Source organism: Arachis ipaensis, chromosome B10 (assembly GCF_059453495.1).
Source record: "Arachis ipaensis isolate K30076 ecotype BB chromosome B10, ASM5945349v1, whole genome shotgun sequence".
NCBI classification, from domain to species: domain Eukaryota; kingdom Viridiplantae; phylum Streptophyta; class Magnoliopsida; order Fabales; family Fabaceae; genus Arachis; species Arachis ipaensis.
The window spans coordinates 12,684,346-12,700,027 of record NC_142435.1 but is presented as its reverse complement, the minus strand read 5'-3'; the positions used below and the strand labels follow the sequence as shown (position 1 = coordinate 12,700,027).

Sequence of the window (15,682 nt, the reverse complement as noted above, 5' to 3'; positions counted from 1 at the left end):
TAATCTTTTAATATAATTAATTAATAACAATATAATTAGTCTACCATAATCTTAATCTAATTTTTTAATATAATTAATTCTAATTAAGTAATCAAATAAATTGAATATAAATTTATAATCTAATCGTATAAAGAAATAGTAAATTTTTTACAATTAGACATATTATATATATATATATTGGGAATAAAACGTCACTTTAAAATGAGATTATTATTATTATTATTATTATTATTATTATTATTATTATTATTATTATTATTTTTTTTTTTTTTTAAAGATAGGAGACTCGAACTCGCAACTTCTTAATTGAGTATGGGGAGATTATGCCATTTGAGCTATAACTCATTGGCTATTATTATTATTATTAATGACATATAAATATTAAAATTGTATTAATGCATTAATTAAAATACATTATTAGAATAAAAAATTGCAAGAATTAAAATAACTGAAATTTATTAACTTTAATTAGTTAAATTAGCATAAAATAAGAAAGAGATGATTAATCATATTAAATAAATTAAAAAAATATTACTGAGCAAAGCAAATATGACAATAATTATATTACTAATTGAAAAAAAAATCAATTCAATCAATTCAAATTTTCATTTAAAATAGACAATTAAATATCACTATTGAATAAAATTAAATGAGATATAATAAAGAATAATTTTAGTAGTATAAATAATTAAATTAAATTATTATATACTATTTTTATTTTTTACCTTATTATAATTTAAGTTAATATTAATAATAAAAAAACTAATTTTAAATAGCTCCAATTTATATTTTACAACATAATTAAAACATAATTATTTGTGAAGTATGTGAAGTCTCTTAATTCTCTTTATACATGTGAATGTTGTCAATGCTGTTTGTGTTCTTAGTTTTATTTGATGTTCTTAATATTTATCTTGCTTGGTTATTTTATTAGTTTGTTCCCATCCCCCCTCCTCCTTTCCCATCATTTGTAGAATGGAACGTTAAAAAAATATTTTTTTAAAGAGAACGTACACGGAACTGTTGTAAAAATGGCTAACTATTGAAAAACTGTTAAAAAGATGATGAATTATCGAAAAATTGTTGAAAAGTGACAAAGTGTGAAGAGATGATAAATTATCATAAGGTGACGAAAAATAAATGGTTTCTCCATGAAAATGAGTAAGTAGTAGATGAGCTAATCGGTGAGATAAGAAATACATCAAGACATTGACAAAAGTGAAAGAAAAAAATGACATGGAAGAAAAGTATGAAAAGTACGGTGATTTCACCAGAAAAAAATCAACTTAATCCTCTTCAAGGAGGATACCATGGCTCTTATACCATGTTAGAAAGGGAAGAGGGAGCAATAGAAAAAAGATTTGTGAGTATTCAAGTTGTGTAGAATGATACAATATAGAAGAGTATTTATAGGTGATAAGAGAATCGAAATAATAAAGACGTAATATCCTATAATAAATATTCAGATATGTTGAATAATGCTAATTGATCTTAATTATACTCTAACAATTATATTCAATTAATTGATATACATAATATTAAATTGTATGATACTTAAATATCTAATCAAATCAATTAGTTGATATCATTTACATTAAAGAGAAATAAAACAAATAATTTCATATGCATAATTATGCCAATAAATAATTTTTTATATGATTGATTATATTAACACTTTTCTTATTTATAGTAAATTCTATTAACTAATAAAAATTAGGTTTTTTATTTAAATAAATTATTTGGTTTTTTATATTACGTGATTCTCTTAAATTGTTTTTGTGAATCTCCTAAATCATATAATATATAAATCATTTTAGGTTCGTGTATTTTAATCAATATATAAATCATTGTACCCTGGGGCGATTTATGCATCAATTGCATAGCTGAAGAAGGCATAAATCGTCCCAACTCCCTGTGTGTTAGAAGAAACAAGTAAATCGTTCTAGGCTAAGATGATTAATGCCTTTTAACCTAAAATCCTCTACCCTAACATAATTTACGTGCTGCTTCCTAACCCTCTACCCCCTAGCACGATTTACGTGCGAATTCAATCCCCACAATATCTTAGCACGATTTACGTGCAACCCTAATCCCCTCCAACCCAGCACAATTTACGTGCAAATATACACCCCTCAACAGCCTAGGACGAATCATGGATTACCCCCCAACCCTAGTGACCTTTCCACGAGTAATGTCTCATTCGTGAGACCCTATTAGCGGCGAGGAGCTTACTTGAGTAGAGGAGAGCCATGGCCAAAAAGTGAAGGAAGGGTGTAGTAGAGAAAAGTCGGCGGCGGTGGAGGGTTGGTTAGGCGGCGGAAGTGGTCGCCTCCGGTGCAGGGCATTGACGGTGGCCCACAGCGGAGGATTGAGGTGATAAGGGCGGCGATGGAAGGTTCGGTCGGCGGCAGTTGAAGGTTGGTTTGGTGGTGTTGGGGGGCGGTGCAAGATGGCGAGGAACGAAGGTGAAATGTACCGATTGAACGGCATCGCGCACGTGGCATATTTTATCGACGAAGAGGTTAATGGTTAATCTGGTTTACAACTGATATAGTCAATGACGTCGATGTGTTTAGTTATAATAATTTGATTTTTTTGGGAAAAAAAAAGCTTGTTGTGTTAAAAATTTGTAAAACCTTAAGCTTAACATGCTTAGGATTGGTATGGTTCTTGTTTGGTTTAGGGGTGAGGTTAATTTCTGATACATGTTTTTGGTTGTTATGCGATGTTTGAGTTGTGACTGTGCTTGTTATTCTGTTATTAGCCAATCCGGTGTGTACGGAGTATCCGTAAGCAACAAAAGATGATATTGCATGACCGTATTATGCCTTACCTAGATAGCGCTGGATTGCTGCATGTTGCTAGGCTGAATGATTATTGGTTTAAGCTGGATGAGCCACTGATTAGTGCCTTTGTTGAGCGATGGCGTCCAGAGACTCACACTTTCCACATGCCATTTGGGGAGTGCACTGTTACTTTACAGGATGTGGCATATCAGATCGGCCTCCCTGTTGATGAATTTCCAGTTAGTAGTTGTCTCAGTGACTTTAAGCAGTTGATGGAGGGTGGAAAGCCTGTGTGGCAGTGGTTTGAAGAGTTGTTCGGTGAACTTCCTCCTGAGGACTGTATCGATGAGTTCACCGTGTCGTATGGCTGGTTTCAAATAGGTTCAGAGTCATGCCAATTGATGCTACAAAGCCGATGGTACAGGTCTATGTGCGTGGTTACATCATGATGTTGTTGTCCACAATGCTTTTTGGCAACAAGTCTGGTGCCAGAGTTCACTTACGCTGGCTCTCGTATGTTGCAGATCTCGACGGACTCGGTAAGTATAGCTGGGTTTGGCCACGTTGTCTTGGTTATATAGGTGTCTCTGCAGAGTTGCCAATCGGAATGTAAAGAACTTAGCTGGGCCACTAGCATTGCTGCAGTCCTGGATATTTTGGAGGTTCCCCAAATTCAGGCCGAGAAGGTTTGATGTCATTCCCTGGCCGCTTGCATCGAGGTGAGTATAATACTTATTATTTAGCTTGATATACTTTAACTGCAAACATAACGTTTACTATTAATGCTTGAATCAGTTTTACCATATGTATAATGGCTCCGACGATGAATCTTGTAGGTGGGGTAGATACATGCCATCATCAGATGAGAAGGGTCCTCGGGTCATTGCTACCCGACACAGATTGGACAAGTTGAGAGTAGATGATGTAAGTATAACCTCCCATGACTTTTGTTCATGTTTCACGTTTTTCTTGTTTAGGTGTATTCATCACATACGAACTTTTGACATAACGATCCTACATGTTGCAGTTTATTTGGATGCCATACTCGGCACTAGAGGTTATTCAAGTTGTCCATCCTGATATCCTCAGACCTGAGCATACGCATTTATGGAAGTCGACAACTGCGTTGATTTACTTTTCCTCCATCGAGTGACACCGGGTTGACCGAATCCTATCTCAGCTTAGAGGAGTTCAACACGTACCTGAACCAGCCATCAACATTAATTTTCTGTTATTAAAGGATGGTCGAGGACCTATCCGCTGGTTTTCTGAGGTCTTTGCCACATGGCATGAGTATTGGGATCAAAGGCATCAGAGCGTGCTTACGTTTCAGCTGGTACCAGATCCACGACCCTCGGTTGAGTATCTTGATTGGTGGTACAGAGTAGCCCATAGATTTCTGTCGAATGATCAAGATTTAGTTGACCCTCACCAGGCTGGGATCCCGCAGATGCTCCAGTTCGGGGTCATATCGCTGTGACCGTACTTACCTAACTTCTGTAATATGCTATTTCGTAAATCATCTAAATTCGTTGATGGATTTATGAACACTTCAACCTGTTTTTTGCTACTGAACGTTACACCCTCACTTGTGTTTTTATCGATCTTTCCCCGATGATGAACTAACAAAAACACACTCTCAGCCATCTTCCCGCAACCTTCAGCTGAAATATGGCTCGACACAGATCGTCTTCCTGTATTTATAGGCTCTTCCAACACATAAATCTTTTCATGGTATCGGGTATTGTATTTATGCACGTAAATCGTTCCAGACTAACGTGCCTTATCTTAGAAACACATGACTCGTCCTAGGATATTGAGGAATAAAAAGTTGCACGTAAATCATGCTAGGGTATTGTGGGGATTGGATTGGAACGTAAATCGTGCTAGGGGGTAGAAGGTTAGGAAGCAGCACGTAAATCGTGCCAGAGTAGAGGGTTTTAGGTTAAAAGGCACTAACCATCTTAGCCTAGGACAATTTACTTGTTTCTTCTAACACACAGGGGCTGGGACGATTTATGCCTTCTTCAACTATGCAATTCATGCATAAATCGTCTCAGGGTACAATGATTTATATATTGATTAAAACACACGAGCCTAGGACAATTTATATATTATATGGTTTAGGGGATTCACGTTCAAAAAAACCACTTAGGAGAATCATGTAATATAGAAAGCCAAATAATTTATTTAAATAAAAAAGTCTAAAAATTATTTAATTGGACTATTAAATTTATATGTAATTTATTCTATATATCATCTTTATCTTAAAATAATCATACTCTTAAAGTTATAAAAATATTTTTAAATTATAATTATAATTAATACTAAAATATTTTTTATTTTATTTTTTATTCTACTATCTAAAATAAAAATTATTAGTAGAATTATATTATTTATAATAAAGCCTATTAGTCATGACACAATATTTTTTTTTTGTTTTGCTAAAGATAGGAATGAGATTTAAACCTACAATCTCTAAGTAAGTATAAAAAAATTATGTCATTTAAATTATAGTTCATTGACATGATTCATCAATAGATTTATTTGTTTCCATAAATTGTTTTTTATTGAGCTTGACTAAAATATTGTAAAATAAGACATCAAAAACTCTTCTTTGCCGTTTGCCCTCGAATTAATTCTTCAATCTCACAAATTGATTCGAGAAGAAACTTGCCTATTCTGGACAAGAACAATTGTTCCATTATATCGACGAAACGAATTTATTATGTTATTAACTCAGTAAAATTTAATAGATATATCACTAAATCACTAACTCATAACGTTATCAAATCATGGCATTAAGGCAGTATATTAAAGATAGTAAATACTATAAACACTTACATCAAGAAGATATAATTAAAAAAAAAAAACTTAGCAGGCAATTCATTTCTTACTTTTATCTAAAAACACTATTGACTTAATAAGTATCGGATTGTCTTTGTAAGTTACTCTTCCAATCTGATTCCAACACGATTCAAATTAGGATTTCTGGAACTCCTTAGCTCATAATCTCTGCAACAGAGATGAATATTTGGCGGCATCTGTGGGAATTCTACTAAATTGATACCATAGCTAATTGAGAAGTAAACTCTACTATTCACCAAATAATTCCAAATACTCTTTTCAAAGAATAGCGAAATAAGGATCATGGACATGAGACTAAAACCACCCCCAATCCCAATGAGGGAGAACATCAACAAAGCCCACCAGGTTTCGAACGTCGAGAGGTTCAAAATACTGGTGCTCGACATTTCGTTTACTTGGGAGAGGATTCTGTCCATGCGATGTGATAGACCACTATTTTATGGTTTATCTTGTGCTCAATTGACCACTATTTTATGATTTATCTTGTGCTCAATTGAGTAGTTTTTATCAAGTTTTTGCACACTTATTCATATAATTTGCATGATTTTATAATTCATTCCCAATTTTGTTCTATGACTGAAAACTTGCTTCCTACGCCTTTAAATTGTGTATTTTAATTCCTCTTTATACCATTCGATGCCGTAATCTGTGTGTTCAGTGTTTTCAGGCTTTATAGGGCAGGAATGACTTAAAGGATGGAAAGGAAGCTTGCAAAAATAGAAGGAACACAAGAAACTAAAGAGCTGACCAGTGAGGAACGACGCATGCGCGTACCTGACGCGTACGCGTGAAAAGCGAGTTTGCATGGCGACGCGTGCGTGTACCTGACGCGTACGCGTGACACGCGAAGAAGACCAACGACGCGTATGCGTGACTGATGTGTACGCGTGACATGCACCACGTGCAGAAACTGCAGAAGACACTGGGGGAGATTTTGGGCTGAGTTTGGACCCAGTTTTCGGCCCGAAAAACACATATTAGAAGCTGCAGAGTGGGAGAATCAAATTCATTCATTCACACAACTATCATTCAAATAATTTTAGGTTTTAGATGTAGTTTTCTAGAGAGAGAGGCTCTCTCCTCTCTTCAGGTTTTAGGATTTTAGGTTTAGCTTTTCTTAATTTCAGAATTCTACCTTGCTTCAATTTAGGTTTCTTCTACTTTAAGTCTTTAATTGTTCTAGTACTTTGGTTTACTTATTTCTCTTGTTGATTTGTTTATTTTCCCAGGTTTATGAACTTCATGTTAGATTCAATTTCTTATTTAATGCAATTTGAGATATTTCATATTTATAATTGCTTTCTTTAATTTGTGTTATTGATGCTTGCAATTGGTTGTTTGGATTTTATTATCTCTTATTGTTTTTCTATTCTTTTATGTTGTGCCTTCCAAGTGTTTGATAAAATGCTTGGGAGGATTTTAAGTTAGATTTTCCTATTCTTAATTTGGATTGCTTAATTGGAGACTCTTGAATTATCAAAGGTCTTTTATTGATTGGTATTTGAGGCTTGCTAGTTGATTTGAATTCCACTAACTCTAGTCTTTCCTTGAGAGTTGACTAGGACTTGAGGAATCAAATTGATTTATCTACTTGACTTTCCTTCATAGTTAGAGGTTGACTAAGTGGGAGCAAAAGACAACTACTATCATAATTGATGATGATAATGAGGATATGAATTCCAATTCTCAATACTTGTTAAGACTTTTCTTAATTGTTAGTCTATTTTTTATCATTTACATTCCTTATTCAAAACCCAAAAAGATACTTTTCCATAACCAATAATAACTACACCTCCCTGCAATTCCTTGAGAGACGACCCGAGGTTTGAATATTTCGGTTTATTTTTATTGGGTTTGTTTTAGTGACAAACAAATTTTTGCTTTAGTTATTTCCTATTTCAACACCAATGTTTAATTTTCCTTGTTAAATTAGTTGTTGCATTCGCATGTTTGATTGCATGTTTGTTTGATTTTGTGCATGTTCTTCCACCACTACTTGGTTGGAGTGATAAGTTCTTTTTCAAAGACCCTTTTTATAGCATTTCACCAATTTAAATTGAAAATTTATGTTAAATTTGTTTGAAGATTGTAATTTGGAACATGGTTTAGAGCTCGAACACACAACCTTGTGAGATTTTGAGCCTATTTGATTGGTTGCATTTTATCAACCAATATTTTATTTTTGGTGTGTGTTTTTCTCTCTAAAATTGTGATATTTGTCTTTCTTAATTCTATATTTTCATTGTTTGATGTATGCATGCACTTAGATGATTGAGGCCTTGTTTCACTGAGCTTACATACCCATATGGCCTTAACTTTTTCATTATCCTTTGTAAACCAATGTTGAGCCTACTTATCCCATTTGTTCTTTATTACTTTAGCACATCATTAACTCTAAGCGTAAAATAATAATGTCCTCAATTTGAATCCTTGGTTAGTTTAGACTAATGAGCGTGTTCATGATTTAAGTGTGGAAAAGTTAGGTTTGGAAACATTTGGCTTGAGAATTGGGTATTGTATATTCTTGTGAAAATGTGCAAAATAATAGTTGAGCACATACTATTGCATTCAATAATTTAATTATATGCATTGAGAAAAATAAAAGAAAAGAAAAGTAAAATAACAAGAAAAATAAAAAGAGAAAAAGAAAAGAAAAAAAAGAGCAAATAATAAAAGGGGACAAAATGCCCCAAAGTAAATGATAGCAATGCATATGTACTGTACTCAAAATCGAATGCATGAATATGTGGTAAACAGAGTAAATGGGTAGTTAGATTTTGTATTGTGATTACATGGATTTTCTTAAGTTAGGTGGGAAATTTAAGTTAATTAAGGATTCAGATTTTAGTCCACTTGGCCAAATACAATCCTACCTTGACCCTGACCCCCATTACAACCCTTAAAAGACCTCTTGATATGTGTATTTGTGCATCAAATTATTTGTTAATTGGTAGAAGAAGGGCAAGCATTAGAAAGCAAGGTTAGTAGAGAATTGAGATAATCGAACCTTAAACACATGAGTGATTAGAGTGTATACACTTCCGGTGAGGGTTCGATGCTCAATTCTTTGTTCCCGGATTTCATGAGCTATTTTCTTCTGCAAGTTTACTTGTCTTTTATTGTATAATTTAAATTAGTGGAATTTGATTTATATTTGTCTTGGAGAACTTGTTTACTTTTAACCAAGTAGATAGAAACATCTTAGCATATAGTTGTATTCACATACATAGGTTGCATCTCACGAGTCTTACTTTCCCTATTCATTCCTTTTGTCTCCTTGAACTTAGCATGAGGACATGCTAATATTTAAGTGTGCGGAGATTGATAAACCACTATTTTATGGTTTATCTTGTACTCAATCGAGTGGTTTTATTAAGTCTTTACACACTTATTCATACAATTTGCATGATTTTACAATTCCTTCCTAATTCTATTCTATGATTGAAAACTTGCTTCCTAAGCCTTTAAATTACGTATTTTTAATGTCTTTTTATACCATTCGATGCCGTGATCTGTGTGTTCAGTGTTTTCAAGCTTTATAGGGCAGAAATGGCTTAGAGGATGGAAAGGAAGTTTACAAAAATGGAAGGAACACAAGAAACCAAAGAGCTGACTAGCGAGTAACGACGCGTGCGCGTGATTTGGAGAATTTCACAGCAACGCGTGCGCGTACCTGACGCGTGCGCGTACCTGACGCGTACGCATGACTGGCGCAGAAGGCGAGCAACGCGTACGCGTGACTGACGTGTACGCGTGACAAGGATTTTTTCCAAGCGACGCGTACGCGTGGATGATGCGTACGCGTGACATGCGCCACATGCGGAAATTGCAGAAAGCGCTGGGGCGATTTCTGGGCTCCTTTTGGCCTAGTTCCAAGCCCGAAAAACACAGAATAGAAGCTGTAGAGAGGGGGAATCATCAATTCAGTCACACACACTTCTCATTATTCATAATTTTAGATTTTAGATGTAGTTTCTAGAGAGAGATGTTCTCTCCTCTCTCTAGGTTTTAGGATTCTTAAGTTTAGCTATTTTCAATTTTAGATTTCTACTCTATTTCAATTTAGTTTCTCTTCTACTCTTATTTGTTCTAGCATTCTAGTTTATTTATTTCCCTTGTTGATTACTTTATGTTGCTATTTTAGTTTATAAACTCTTCATGTTAGATTTGATTTTCTATTTAATGTAATTTGAGGTATTTTATATTTATTGTTTCTTCTATTATTTGTGAGTCATCGATGTTTGTAATTGGTTGTTTGGATTTAATATTCCTTGCTAGTTTTCTATGTTTTTATGTTGTGCCTTCCAAGTATTTGATAGAATGCTTGGGAGGGTTTTAAGTTAGATTTTTATATTCTTGGCTTTGGTTGAGTAATTGGAGACTCTTGAGTTATCGAACTCCTTTGTTGATTGATAATTGAAATTAGCTAGTTGATTTGGATTCCTCTAAAGCTAGTCTTTCCTTAGGAGTTAACTAGGATTTGAGGAATCAAATTAATTCATCCACTTGACTTTCCTTCATAATTAGAGGTTAACTAAGTGGGAGCAATGAACAATTGATGTCACAATTGATAAGGATAGCTAAGATAAGACTTCTAGTTCTCATACCTTGCCAAGAGTTTTTCTAGTTATTAATTTAATTTCTTACCATTTTATTTTCTTGTTCCTTATTTCAAAAATCCAAAAAGATACTTTTCCAAAACCAATAATAAACTACACTTCCCTGCAATTTCTTGAGAGACGACCTGAGGTTTAAATACTTCGGTTTAATTTTATTGGGTTTGTTTTAGTGACAAACAAATTTTTGTATGAAAGAATTTTTGTTGGTTTAGAAACTATACTAGCAACGAAAATTTATTGTGAATTCTGAACCGACGAAAATCCATTCATCACGATGCAAGAAATGCATTATCAATTATAAGAATTGGAACAATTGCTGTTAGAACGGTCAATGTCACGACAACCTCGATCCTAAAGTCGAACAACAAAGGATTGACGTGATAGCTGTGACAGGAAGACCCCAGAGCAGGGTCATAAACAACATCAGGAGGATGATCGTCATTGTACTCCTTCACCTCAAAGGAATTGGAGAGAGTCTCTTCGACGTGAAGATGAACATTGTGATCCGGAAAAGAGGGCAAGCACTGACTCCCATTTAGCCTAGTTTAAAAAGAGGCAAACTCTGCAAAGGACCCAAGTCTTAAAAGACATAGAAATATTCGGAAACATATCATCATAAGACAAACTCTATTTACTCCACATGTCTTTTAAATTTGTTTACCAAAGCACTTTGATAAATTGACAGACTTGAAGTATGAGAAAAAGTCGAATCCTTAGGAACACATAGACACTTTTGAGGTCATGTGTTTATGTCTCATTACTGGCCTATTAGAAGGAGATTTCAGATGGTAAATAGAAAAATCATTAAATTACTTTGGAGTATATGCGAGATAAGTATGTCTTAAAAGTGGTGTCCACCAGACGAAAAGCCTAGCTCCATCACCTAATAAAGTTGGAACCTCGGAACAAACGTCTATACCAAAAACGTTAACACCACGAGTTGGCAAATTGTCAACATATACACTTTGGTGGCTTCGTTGACTGAAATCTACCAACAAGTGTCACAGAGAAAAATACTTTCCAAAGTAAGGCAAATCCGACCTAGAATTTTGGAAGTGGATCCTCTCCAGTGAAAAAAAAATTGGATGATGTCCAGTGTTTATTTTCACCTTTCATTATTCTCTTTCTCCTATTTATTTTTGGTCCCACTTATAGAATTAAAGATGAGAGATCACACTTTATTCTCTTAAGTGTTAAAAAAAATAGAGAGGATCCATTTCCTAGGATTTTTCTAAACAAGTCATAATATTGGGACTATCACACAAGTCCTATTGGAACAACCAATTTAAGATGAGAAACTTTCTGAGTTCCTTCATCATGTTAAGCCACTAAGATGACGAAATGATGTTGTATTAAGGCAAGTGTGGTCTGGATACTTGATCTCTCTCTTTTTCATTGTGTTCGAAGCTCGATATTTTATTTTTGGATTCAAGTTGAGGAAGAACTGTGTTTTGTACAGGTACTTGGTGAATATTGTTAGGGGTGGCAAATGGGCCTAAGCACAGGCGGACCGGCCTGCATAACCCGCCAAAAAAGGTGAGTCGGGCTAGAAATTGAGACAACCAAAGAGCAAAAGTCCGCCTAATCCGCACCGCTTAAACCGCGGATTTTGGCAGGGCGGGACGGGCTTTTTCGCCGGGTTTAGTTTTTTTTTTGTCAAGGAGGTATTTTTGTAATTTTTTGGCCAAACTCAACTTCCCCTAATCCAATTTACAAGAATATGAAGATGAAAATTGAGTGTTTTGGATTATATTTATGTTGCTTTGGAGACAATATTTATAATAATTATGTTTTGAATTATGCTTATTTTGCTTTGGAGACAATATTTATAATTATGTTTTGGATGAAAACTTGGTTTATACTTATGTTTATTAGATATTTATAATTACAACGACTTTAATATTTGTGAATATAAAAAATATAATCTTTTTATGCCTTTAAAAATTATAAATTTATTAATATGGTTGTGAAATTATATATAGACAGAATGGAGTAGAATTCTAGGACCGCCTCACTAGGCGGAGCGAAACAAACTCTCCCGCTTACCATCCCTAAATATAGCATCACAGAAATTAAGATATTTTCAACTCTTTTGATTTATAGTTCCCTTTTACAATATTTGTTACGTATCAAAATTTGCATTTTTTGCTGGAAAATTTTTTTTAGGTTGTTAATAACAATAAATAATCTCATTCATTTAATTCCATAATTTTTATGTTATAATTAAGAAACTGTTTTAAAATAAAAGTTATCTTTTGCAAAACCTTAAAGTTAAATGCTAAGCCCATGATTTCTGATTTGTATTTTAGTATAAATTCATTTCAGTATAAATTCATATTTATGCTAATAAATATGATTTTATTAAACCTATCTACCTATCTATTTAATATACTAAAATTAAATTTTACACCAAATTATTTGAAATGAGGTATCATTATTAAATATTAAAAAAAATACTTTCAATAATAAAATTTATAAATAATTGAATTCTTGCATAACGTGCTCTAAATTTTATTATATATTATTTTATTCATTTATAAAAAAAATTAATAATGAATACAAAATATTTATCATCAAACTAATTATAATTTTTATTTACTTTAATGAGTATTATCATTGATAAAAAAATAACTCTATTGAAAAATTTAGCTTTATTTAACTAGCAAAGGTGCAGTAGTCGTTAATGACTATAGTGATGTTAATTACTCTATGAAACACGGACACTTTGCTGAGTTGCCGTGTCTGCGTGTCGGACACATTTTGGACACGACACTCACCGACACTCATCCGACACACGTGTCTGTTGTGTCCAAACCGTGTCTCAATGAAAAATAAAAAATTCTTCTCTAGACACACTTGGACATACCTAAATACCATCACGTGTCAGCGTGTCCGATCTTATTCTTAATATATATCCTTAAGATAAATTTAGATATAGTATATATTATTATTTATTAAAACAAAAAATATTTTAAATACTTGATATAATTAAAATAAGACGTTAAAAATAATTTAAAAAAATTAATTTATATTTTAATATCAATAAAATATTAAAATATCATTACGGTTTATCTAAAAAATACTTTATATTTTATATGTATGCGTGTCCCTGTGTCATGTAAGATTTTAAAATTCGCGTGTCGGCGTGTCCCGTGTCGTGTCGTGTTCCGTGTCCGTGTTAGTGTCCGTACATCATAGTAATTACTCTTTAAAACACGATAAATATATTTTTTTTTATAAAACACCAAAAAAGAATTTTAAAACACCATATAATGAAGCTGATGCATGGAAGTATTAACCTAGAGAAAACCGTGGATTTAGATTTGAAACTTGTTGAAAATCGTATGGTTTAGATGGATTGTGGGCATCGATGCCCTAAAGCAGTTTTGGGAAGTATCGAAACCTCGAACCCACAATAGAAGTTGTATGTACACCGAATCTACGCCCAACAAACACACATTGTCTTTCTTCTCCTAACAATCACGAGTTATACAATGACTCAATGAGACAATATATTAATCAATACAACAATATAACAAATTCATACTAATAACCTAAAACCTTAAACGCTAATATATACAAGCATCCTTTTCAAACACCAGCTACCCTAATGGTAGAAGTTTGAAGCTCCCATCTTTAATAAGATAAGAGCTCTCATGATTTTGCCTTTTTCTTTTAATTCAAATTACAATCTAACATATACTCTTTTTTTTTTTTTTTCGATAGATTCAATATATCAACAACTTTTTAGTTATTACTCGATTGATATAGTTTTTGTGGTTGATGTACCAAAGCGATCACAAATTGAAAGGTATCGAGAATGAGACTTTTTTTTTTTTTTTTTGAAAGAAGAGCTCAACACAACAAGTGGAGCATAGAAAATATTAATATAGTATCAAACTAAATAAAATAAACAGAAACAAATAAGCAGACGTAAGGGGTCAGCACCTAACCATTCCTTATAGCTCAAAAAAGACATGTTGATAATTTCCTCAACCCATTTTCCTCTGTTATGAAAAATTCTCTAGTTTCGTTCCAACCATATGTTCCAAATAATCGCACAGAAACACACCATCCATCTCTTGCACTCCTGTTTTGTATTTGAGCTCTCAGTCCAACTTTGGAAGTGCTCCTTTACTGCACCTGGACAAGCCCATTGCATTCCAACATATGACAACCAAGCACACCATACCTGCCAAGAAAAACTACAACCAAGAAATATGTGGTGGCCATATTCAATACCATTGTTACATAGAACACATAAAGTATCTTCTTGGTGAATGACTCCAAATCGACTCAGTCTCTCCTTCGTATTGACCCTGCCAATCAGGACAAACCAAACAAACAACTCTACTCTAGGTGGGACAAGGCCTTTCCAAATAGTCATAGCAAAATTGTAGCTAGATATATCCTCCGGGATCATTTCCACCTACAACACCTGCACAAATGAGTTAGTAGAGAAAATTCCTTGTTTATCATACTTCCATACAAGTCTATCCTCACTTCCAAGATCTAGTTTGACCAGCCTCAAAGTTCGGTGAAGCTGGTTCACTAAATCCAACTCCCATTGGAACAATTCTTTCCTCCACTGAAAATTCCATATCCAAGTTAGCCCATCCCAAAACCCACAATCCCCTATCATTGATCCTATTTGGTTCGAAACAGAGAAGAGCCTTGGAAATCGATCTTTCAAAAGACCTCCATGAATCTACACATCTTCCCAAAACCGAGTTCGTCTCCCGTCACCCACCTCCATAGACAACCCAGTAATCATCTTATGTCTGACTTCTTAATTCTTGAACTGTAGCTGACAGATATCCTTCCATGGACCTCCTTGGATAGGTAAGTCTTGGGAGGACATGAGCTGATTTGGATTCAGGTTGTTACACGAACAGACCACCTTCTTCCACAACGGACACTCCTCTTTAGAGAATCTCCACCACCATTTAAACAGAAGAGCTGAATTTTGAATCATAGCATCCCCAACCCCCAACCCACCTAGCTTTTTAGGAGTCTGAATCACTTTCCACTTAACCAAAGCCATGCCACTCTTTCCATCCTCTTTACTCCATAGAAATCTCCTCTGTAAGGATATCAGTTTCTCTACAACAGCCTTTGGCATCTTATACAGGCTCAGATAATAAACCGGTAAGTTATTTAACACAGATTTGATAAGTACCAATTTACCGGCCTTATTGAGAATCTTGGCCTTCTAGAGACTAAGCTTCTCCTCCACTTTGTCCATTACTAGCTTCCACGTCTTAACCAACCTTGGGTTTGCTCCTAGCGAGATGCCCAGATACTTAACTGGTAGATTAGCTTGCTTACAGCCCAACACACTGCACATACGTCGTACCCACTGCTCATCACAGTTAACAAGAATCAAGCTAGATTTATCAAAGTTGATAC

The 15,682-nt window shown here is 34.0% G+C and overlaps 1 protein-coding gene across 1 annotated transcript; it reads left to right on the top strand.

The window, feature by feature from the left end:
• The first annotated feature begins 2,824 nt into the window (after nt 1-2,824).
• LOC148579180 (protein MAINTENANCE OF MERISTEMS-like) lies at nt 2,825-3,939 on the top strand. The gene is made up of 5 exons (XM_088489124.1): nt 2,825-3,156; nt 3,268-3,325; nt 3,368-3,472; nt 3,582-3,710; nt 3,814-3,939. The coding sequence occupies exons 1-5, from the start codon at nt 2,825-2,827 to the stop codon at nt 3,937-3,939; spliced, it is 750 nt and encodes a 249-aa protein (XP_088345250.1).
• The last annotated feature ends 11,743 nt before the right edge of the window (nt 3,940-15,682 follow it).

Bases quoted from the DNA above. Each gene is read 5' to 3' on its own strand.
- LOC148579180 (XM_088489124.1), top strand. From the start codon at position 2,825: ATGCCTTACCTAGATAGCGCTGGATTGCTGCATGTTGCTAGGCTGAAT. The intron at 3,157-3,267 runs GTTTCAAATAGG...TTTGGCAACAAG, and splicing joins TTCACCGTGTCGTATGGCTG to TCTGGTGCCAGAGTTCACTT. The intron at 3,711-3,813 runs GTAAGTATAACC...TACATGTTGCAG, and splicing joins ACAAGTTGAGAGTAGATGAT to TTTATTTGGATGCCATACTC.